Genomic DNA, 9587 nt, shown 5'->3' with positions numbered 1-9587 from the left:
GANGCCAAACTTGACAGTCTCTTCTCCGTCATTGTAGACCGCAAATATCTCATTCCTTCAGTACTTAGGTCAATCATATTTCCACGCTCGCGCCAGGGCCGGGGGAGCCCGGCCCTGGCGCGAGCGTGGAAATATGATTGACCTAAGTACTGAAGGAATGAGATATTTGCGGTCTACAATGACGGAGAAGAGACTGTCAAGTTTGGCTGTACTGAGCATTGAATCAAAACACACTAAAGCTTTGGATCTTACTAATTTTGTGAGGCGTTTTGCTGAAAAAAATGGTAATCGCCGCATTCAGCTGTAATAGACATGTCAACTTGATGCTCTGCTCACGGATGAGCATACAACACTGTTAAAATGATGACCTTACGTGTGTAAATATATTTTTTTCTTTGTGGGGGTCTGCCCCCAGAAAACAGTTTTAAGTCCTGAGAAAGTCAAATAAGACGGTGTGTAAAACTACACTGCCCAGCCAAAGAAAATTAACCACTTTGATTTAACTGGCCAGTAGGTAAGGGCATTCCCCTGGAAAATAACTGAGTATAAAAGAATGCATGACTAAAGTGATGGAGAGTGGGAGAGCATGTTTGAAGGCAAACAAAAAGAGGAAATAACAGGTCAAATCAAGCAAATCCCCCTCTCAGATTCCACATTAACCAGAAGAACATAAACACTGGCTGGTGATTTGATTAATCAGTTTTGTGATGGAATACAAAATGCACAGTGCATTTCCTTAGCTTTGGATGAGCCCACTGACACCACTGACATTGCTCAGTTGCTGGTGTTTGTGAGTTTTTATGATGAGGCAAAGGGGGAGTTTGTTGAAGATGTGTTGGGCCTGACGAACCTCAGTGGACACAGAAGGGGGGAAGACATTTATAAAGCAATAATGGGAATGCTGAATGAAAGAGGGTGCTGCTGCCTTTATTCTTAACTGCAGCTCTTACACTGCGACTCTGAGGGATTACGCACAGACACAACAACAATGAAAACTGCTGCATACAGATTATTTTTGTTTTTGCAACCTCGTGTTAAGAATCTTGTTGCAATTGTTTAGAAGTTTGAATGACCGTAATAAACGGACCTTTGTCTTATTGAAAAAAAAAGTTTTGGACCTTTAAGATTTGTATTTGAGTAACCCTGATCTAGATTGATGGATTGCTCTAAAGTTAAGAGTAAATATATGTATTTTAGATTTTGGGCTCAACAGTACCTTTTTTTATTCTTGAAGAAGTTCCATGTACTGAAAATGTGAAATGTGATGGTTTCATCTCCCTCCCTCCCTCCCTCAGGGAATCGGCTGTTACATGTTCCGCATCGACGACTTCGACGTGGTTGACGCGACGATGCAAGGCAACGCGGCTCGCTTCATCAACCACTCCTGCGAGCCCAACTGCTACTCTCGCGTCATCAACGTCGACGGACGCAAGCACATCGTCATCTTCGCCCTGAGGAAGATCCACCGGGGCGAAGAACTCACCTACGACTACAAGTTCCCCATCGAGGACGAGAAGAGCAAGCTGCACTGCAACTGCTCGACGAGGCGCTGCCGTCGCTTCCTGAACTAGTACAACACACACTCACACACAACGCACAAATAGCCATCTTGACAAATGCACTTGAACTCAGGAGGCTGACTCTGATGAACTGATGAAGGTGACTGTTTTGACGTAGCCATGAGAGGGAATTCTCTGATACACAGATCTGCTTTGCTTTGTTGGAAACACAATTTATAGACTGATGGAGGACATTGCTGTCCCCTGAACTGCTGTGAACCAGATTAGAGCCATATGTTTCTGAGGAGTACTATTTAGGTAAATGCTGGAGTGTAGGTCTTTGAGAAAGTGCAGTTAAATTAAGGACAATGCACCTTTTTTGGGTTTTTTTTTTTTGTACCGTTTCACCATCTCATACACACATTCTTACTTTTTTACATTGAATTTGCCAGGAGCCTCTGCTAGAAGGCAATTATTACCAGCTACAAACAGTGCAAGCTAAGATAGCCCGATTGCAGCTATTACTGTTATGCTGGTATATTTGTAAATACAAGGTTACAGAGGAGGATGAGAAGAATTTATTCAGCACCTTACTTTGACACGACCCTCTCCAGCAGCACTGGTGTCGCAGCAGGAGGGACGTTCAAACACATTCATCTCCAGGCAACTTTAGTGCAGCTGCGTTTTAACTTCAGTCTGGAGACCACAAGGTGCTGGGGACATTTAACCCAAAAGGTAGTTTTAATATAGTTACTCAAACCCTTCCCTCCCCCCCCTCAGTTGAAATGTCCTGTTTTTATTTGTGACGGCAGAAATGCTGTGATCTAAATGCTTTTATCCCGCAATTACTGTCTGTTCTTTATCTGTTAATTTGTAATGTTTGTGTATTTGAGGTCTATAAGGGAGAGTTCCCTGGTGCAGCCAGGGTTCAAACTGAATATAATGATTTTGCTCCGCTGAGTCCCTTATACACCTTTTTGTATTTTTGTATATTTGAACAATAAATGTATATTCAACAAGCTGATTGAAATAAATGTGTTTGAGCTTTTAACTTTCTATTTGTAAATTGAAGTTGAATTTATAAACCGAAGCTATTGCTGAGTTAATCAAAGTTTAAGTTACATTTCACATCCTCTTGTCTCTCACAGTTGTACTACCTCAAATATATTATGAAGCAAGATTTAATGAATCTGATGACTCATTTGGTAAAATAAAGATTCCTTATTGTTCAGTTTCTAATCATTACTTCTTGATGAAACAAATAACATCAATAATAATTCTTGCTATTCTGCCTGCGACCTACCCCTTTGTGCAGCTGAGTTTAGCTCCTGGATCTAGAGATTTGAGACATTTTAGTTAAAAGGCGGAATGCTGTGGAAATATGTTTTCTTTTATTTACTGTATTGTTACTCAATTGGCTTATTATGGATCCTTGCCTGTAAAAAATTGTATAAAGAATTTCTAAACCTGTTAAATATTTTTTTACCTTCCATTTCTTTTTTAATTTATGCTCAATAAAAATTGGAAATGTTAAAATGTGCCTTGGATTTTCATATGATTTCAAATCAGTAAACATATTTTTTTAATGGAGATGATTAAGTGAACATGTGCTGTATAAATACCCATATACATTTGAAATGAGTCTTTAATATTTTTTACATGTATGGTATTTTTTTTGTTTGTCTTTTTTCCTGATAGTGGAACCAAGAAATCTACAGATCAGTGACAAACTAAAGAACATTTAAAAAACAATAAAAAAGTGTAAGGGTGTTAACCTGCAGCAGGTTTGTGCTCAATGGCAAATATAAAAGCCTCTAAAGTCTGCTGACTGTTTGAAACATCTCAATGTCTTCAGTTTGTTTTATATCTGGTGACGGAGGATTCATAGCAGAATTATATTAATCTTTAACAAACTATTTAGAATCCTCTATTGTCCTGTTTCATTACATGAGTGTTATTTAAAGGGGCCCTGTTGTGCTTTTTGAGGTTTTCTCTTTCCTGTGGTGTGTTGGATAGGTTTTCTTGCATGTAAAGTAGGGGTGTCCAAACTACGGCCCGGGGGCCATTTTGAATAGGCCCTCAGCAAATTCAAAAAGTATAATGACTTGAGTATAATAAACTTCTGCTTGTCTTATATTGTACTTCTTAAATATATATGTTCAAATATATTACACAGTATTGTTATTGTTCAGTATGTGTTAAAAAGCCCAATTTTCAAATACATTCAGTCAATTAAAGTTGAAAATATGTAAAGCCAAATAACACATTTACATAGCAACCTTGAAATATACCCTTCATGTTTCCTCTTATAAGCGATCTGAAGCTTCTGTTTTAAGGAATGAGCTGCTAACAAGATAAATGAAACCCTATGGAGAGTTGTGATGTAGGCTGTTTTTTTTCTTACAGCATTTTCAAGTTTACCTACATTGGATTGATTTGTCCAACTTATAACTTAACTTATGAGGCGATATACCTCACCTCTGGGAGGGGCCCAGCCCTTCGCATATCTTTCTGTATGTGGCTCCTCAGTCTGGACACCCCTGATGTAAAGTGTTTGCAAAGGCTAAAATCCCAAAGTTCATGCCAGTTATCTGGGTTTTGGTTTCAGACAGGGTGAAAAGAGTGGCTGCAGCCAAAATACCTTTTTGAACATTAAAGCATGTAAACTATAAAAAAACATTAGCATAATAGTTCCCCTTAATTTATTGACGATTTCACTTAATTTGTCACCTATCTGTATGCACAAGTATTTCCTTTACGTTGTTCCTTTTTTCCAGCGTTGCTGTAGTTTTGGAAAGAAAGTCTTATCAGGTTTGAGTAGATCACTGATAAACCTATTGAATATTCCTGCAGCGAACTGCTGAGTAAGAAGCACCTGCTCAACTGCTGTCTCACATATTATTGACAGATAAGAAATGTGACATCAGTTCAGTGCACATCAGCATCTAAAACTGGACTCCTCTCCTGCATTGATTCTCAAAGTGCTGGCGTCTGTGAAAAGGTTTCATATTTATTATCTACATCAGGGGTGTCAAACACAAATACAAAGTGGGCCAAAATAAAAAAAATGGGTACTAGTCGAGGGCCGGACTGGTTCAATGTTTATTGCAGAACTTATTGAAATGAACTTATTGCACATATTAAACTTGGAACTAACAAAGCTTAAATTATTGCCTATAAAAAAACATAAACATTAAATAATCAGTTGCATTAATTTCTTATGGCTCTATCTGGAGCTTTTCCAGAGTTATTTCTTATGATTACATTTTTTCACAGGCCAACAACAGCTTCAACAAAACTATTTCCCTCAAAGAAAAACCAAACATGCCCTGTTTTCGTGAGAGAAACAAAGTGCAACAAAGTGCAGAAGGAAACATCCATGTAAACTCAGTGTGCTGCTCTGTGATGCTAGTTCAGGCCAGATACTTGGCATCTCATCTTGGGTGCAAGTTCATCAATGTTTGGGGTCAGGCTCTGAGCTGAGGAAACCCTCAGGATGGAGTGAAGGTGTGCGTGCAATATACCGGCCGGCCAGATCTATTAGTAATTACAAATTATCCTGCGGGCCGAAATTAAATCCACTACGGGCCGGATTTGGCCCCCGGGCCTTGAGTTTGACACATGTGATCTACATGATCATGATATATGTACAACTTAAATATCTGTGATGGTTAATAGATGTTTTACTTTACTAACAAATATATAACTCTGTACCTGGTAAAAAATGGACTATTTTAAATGTCTCTTAATGTTGAGTTCCCTATGCTTGATTTTTCCCTCCTTTTAAATGTTTTGTGTGTGTTTTCAGTTGTATTCACACTGCTGCCTACCTTAGCCAGGTCTCCTTGAGCACACATACAAAAACATATTCACGAGTTCTGATCTACTCAAGAAAATGCACATAAAACATAAAAATACCTAATTGCTGAACACATAACAAGTTTGCTTTTTAAACAGAGTTTAATCTATTAGTTCTGATGTCGTTCAAGGTCTTTTTGTTGCCTGCAGCCATATGGCTCTTTCCCAGAACAGTTTTGCATTTTACCTTCCCGACCTTGAGAAATGTGCGAACGTAAAGAGCAGGAGGCGTATATAAAGAGTTACAGGCTGAACTTTCTCTGACATTCAAAAGATAAGTTACCATGAAGGCCCTGATATTCCTGGCTCTGCTTGGAGCAGCGTGTAAGAGACTTGCCGATCACTTTTTATTTCTCTGGTTTTTGATAAATGAATATTTCTGCACTACGAGACCTTATAGTTTAAAACAATACTTTTAACATATGAATGGTTTTGTTTATTTTTGTATTCTTGGAAATAAAGTGACCTAATGTGCGTTTTCAGTTGCTGCTGAGGAGGAGAAGGTTGTCGGCGGGTACGAGTGTCCCAGAAACTCGGTTCCCTACCAGGTGTCTCTGAACGCTGGATACCACTTCTGCGGAGGATCCCTCATCTCCAGCCAGTGGGTGGTGTCTGCTGCTCACTGCTACAAGTCGTAAGTACAGGAAATCACGTTTTTCCCCTGAAACCCGAGTCTGGAATAATACTTTTCCTCACCAGGCAGATTTTTTCTTGTAACCTCAATCCCTGGTTATTTTTTGAAAATCTTAAATAAGGTAATCATGAATCATAACGTCCCGCTGCATAAGAAAAGGAGAAAGCGAAAGATGTTGTGAGTTGGTTCTTTTGTACATTTCTGTATTTTTTAAATATAATTATATGTTTTACTACTCTACTATGATTACACCAACTAGAGTTAATGCTTTGTAATCACAGTCAGTCAAAAACTTAATAAATCTGAAATTAGATATACAGTAAATATTTTTATGTATTGGAAAAGCATTCGTTTAACATTCATAATTTTACAAAACATAAATATTACTGCAAGTAGATTCACATGTAAAACCAACATGTTTCAGTATATTTGATAACCAATTTATGTTTGGCTCTCCAATAATTTTATTTTATAACATCATCTTTCATTATTTATAATTGTAGCTTAGAAATTACAATAAGCAAAAGAGAAAGCTGTTAGATGCGATAAAATATTTTAAATCACATTAAATTCTTCCATCAGGCCGAATGAGTCTGACCTCGAAGGTTTAGTCTACTCAGTCCACTTAGTGCAAACCCGTGGAAAAGAATCTTGGGAATTTGAAGGAAGACTTCAACCTTTCCAAAATATATATTTCATATATTATTTATATCCATTTATCAATAGTGTGGCTCTGAATTAAGCCACTTCCTTTTGACAGACTTACTGCCTGCTGCTAGAAGTTTTGTATACGTTTATCATTGATAATCCACCCTTTAAATGAGATCCACTGATGTATCTGACGCCAAATACATTATGATTGTAATTAATTTGAAATATTTCTAAACGTAACTTTCCTAATTCCACCAGTCGTATCCAGGTCCGCCTTGGCGAGCACAACATCGCTGCGAACGAGGGCACGGAGCAGTGGATCGATGGAGTCAAGATGATCAAGCACCCACAGTACAACAGCTACAACCTGGACAACGACATCATGCTGATCAAACTGAGCCGCCCCGCCACCCTCAACAGCAACGTCCAGACCGTGGCCCTGCCCAAGCGCTGCCCCCAGGCCGACGAGAACTGCATGGTGTCCGGCTGGGGCAACCTCTCCGTCAACGGAAGTAAGGGATGACTCATGCCCAGGATTATTTACAGAGTTACACAATCACATAACAAAACACATGTAATTATAATCAGTCACTAAGAAAACATATGTAGTTCAAATGTTTTTTATTGGTGATTCAAGGAGTTACATCCGGAAGTATTATTTTCAGTAAAAAACGTTAATTAAAAAATATAGCAGTTTTTTTGCTCTGTTCCCATCTTAATTCCGGTTAAATACAAATTTGACAGCAATTAAAACATTTTGTTGAGCTTTATCGCACAGTTAAAAAAATGGTTAGAACCTTATCCCGAAGTAATCAAATACAACTCAGGAAAAAAATTAAGAGACTACTCAAAATTGTTCTTAAATCTCAATCTCTACATGTATGGCAGCCATTCCATTCCAGTGTCTGTTGAATGCCAACACAGGGAAATGTTGTCAGTAGTTTATAGAATAAAAACAAATGTCATTTCACTCAAACACATACCTATAAATAGTAAAACCAAAGAAACTCATAATGCTGCACTGGTTAGAGCTGTACATTTAAGGATTCATTTGCAAAATGGGAGTCATTTAACTTTCCATTGAAAAATGAAGTCATCTTACTTCACTCATAATATTTGAATATTGGCAGATACAGTAACTGAGACTTTCCTTCCTGCTCCACAGACGACTTCCCTGACAGGCTGCAGTGTCTGAGGCAGCCCATCATCGATGACAGGATCTGCAAGAACGCCTACCCCCACCTCCTCACCGACAACATGCTTTGCTCCGGTTTCATGAGCGGAGGTGCCAGCAGCTGCCAAGTGAGTCGGACTGAACCACAGTGAACACACAGGGGTCAGGATGTGCAGGAGTGTGCATTTTTTCCAGCAGTACACAGACACACTATAGCACTTATTTCAAAGTGAATTTAGATGATATACTCCTTCAATGCAAATGCTGCATGAATCCACTCTAAAATCCTTTAATTATAAAACAGATACGTTTTCAGTGTACCCGTTTTTAATTCACACCACTGCCACTGCTGTGTCTGTATTGATGACTGCAGGAAGATGATGCAACAGTATTGCAAGAGACATTTTAAATCACTGGACATCCTTCATTTTTTCAGCAGAGACCAATAATTACATGCTTCTCATGGCATACACTGATTAAATATCCGATCATTTAAAATAAAATGTCTTATTTGAAAATAAGTTGATAACCTGTAAAAGTTATTAGCGCCTCTAAGGTAAAAAAGGCCATGATGCAGTGAGCAAAGAAAGATGATAATTCCACAGCTTTGACCTTACTGAATCCAACCAACCTATTAGTATCTATTGGTAACAAAAGAAAAACAGTTCTGACTCTGCAAATTATTATACATTTTAGTAAATTAGAGTGTGTAGATTTGGGGCGTTTTAATTAAAAACAACTTGGTATATGAACGGATGATCATTGACAGGCTACAATTAAATTAGCGGAACAATAAATAATAATATAAATTGATAATCCTTTTGCCCTGAACCCGATATATATAGTTCACCCCTAGGTTTTTATATGTATATGATCAATGTGACTGGAAAGAAGCTTAAAGATTACAGATGCTGTGGGTACTTGTACAATTGGATGATGATGAACATACAGTATATGATATACGTATTAAGCAGCATATAAAATAATAAAGAGATGTATTTCTGTGAAAAATAGTCTCTCAATCCACAACTCTCAACCACCTGCAGCAGTTTTGCATTATAGAGCAAACATCTGTCAACATATTTTCATTCATAGGCTAAATTATACAAATGGGTATTACATGTCATTCCATGTGATCTTCTTTTGAAACCTTCAGAAAGACAGTTTGAATGCAATGCCTGCCATGTACCGTGTTTGTACTATTACAATAACATGTAAACCTGTGTCTTCTTCTGCTTGTGTTGCAGGGAGACTCTGGTGGTCCTCTGGTGTGTAACGGTCAGCTGCAGGGGGTCGTGTCCTGGGGTTATGACTGCGCCATGCAGGGACATCCCAGCGTCTACGCCCGAGTGTGCCGCTACAACAGCTGGATCAGCAGCACCATGTCCAACAACTAAACACACAGTCGCCCATACATCCACATGCAAGCTGACTTTGTAACACCATACTGTTGTTATATTTGTATTTTTTTCATATACATCTTATGAATCACATGTTAAGGCATAATATTCAAAATAATCGGACAAATAAAAAATATTTCATTAGCATTGCCCAAATCTGTTTTGTTTAATACATTGAGTCTCAAAGTTATGGTCAACTAAACATGCTTTGTTTTTTAACTTATTCTGTTCTCTCACAAGGCTCGTACTGTCTTGAGATTCATTTTTAATTTTGGCAAAACAGCCAAGTATAATAGTTGATTTGTACTAATTGTACTATAGACACATGCATGTCTACAAAATGCTTCCTGCACTCTGGGCAATGGAGTGAT

General features: G+C 38.2%; 2 protein-coding genes across 2 annotated transcripts; both read left to right on the top strand.

The window, feature by feature from the left end:
• Positions 1 to 1289: 1289 nt before the first annotated feature.
• Positions 1290 to 1646, top strand: LOC104960691 (histone-lysine N-methyltransferase 2B-like; the record flags this gene model as incomplete). Its single annotated transcript, XM_010788844.1, has 1 exon — positions 1290 to 1646. A coding segment is annotated over one exon (282 nt), but the record flags the coding sequence as incomplete, so codon positions are not given.
• A 3995-nt stretch (positions 1647 to 5641) lies between these two features.
• Positions 5642 to 9334, top strand: LOC104960688 (trypsin-3-like). The gene is made up of 5 exons (XM_010788839.1): positions 5642 to 5681; positions 5841 to 5991; positions 6901 to 7154; positions 7808 to 7944; positions 9064 to 9334. The coding sequence occupies exons 1-5, from the start codon at positions 5642 to 5644 to the stop codon at positions 9211 to 9213; spliced, it is 732 nt and encodes a 243-aa protein (XP_010787141.1). The 3' UTR covers positions 9214 to 9334.
• Positions 9335 to 9587: the final 253 nt, after the last annotated feature.

The sequence above is a fragment of the Notothenia coriiceps genome, unplaced genomic scaffold (assembly GCF_000735185.1).
Source record: "Notothenia coriiceps isolate Sejong01 unplaced genomic scaffold, NC01 NC01_scaffold00032168, whole genome shotgun sequence".
In the NCBI taxonomy this organism is placed as follows: Eukaryota; Metazoa; Chordata; class Actinopteri; order Perciformes; family Nototheniidae; genus Notothenia; species Notothenia coriiceps.
Note: the sequence above shows the minus strand (reverse complement) of the source record. Positions and strands in the feature narration are given on the sequence as shown.

Excerpts from the sequence above, each read along its gene's own strand:
- LOC104960688 (XM_010788839.1), top strand. The coding sequence starts at position 5,642 with ATGAAGGCCCTGATATTCCTGGCTCTGCTTGGAGCAGCGT. Across the intron at positions 5,682-5,840 it reads GGCTCTGCTTGGAGCAGCGT|TTGCTGCTGAGGAGGAGAAG; the intron begins GTAAGAGACTTG and ends GTGCGTTTTCAG. Across the intron at positions 7,945-9,063 it reads GAGGTGCCAGCAGCTGCCAA|GGAGACTCTGGTGGTCCTCT; the intron begins GTGAGTCGGACT and ends CTTGTGTTGCAG.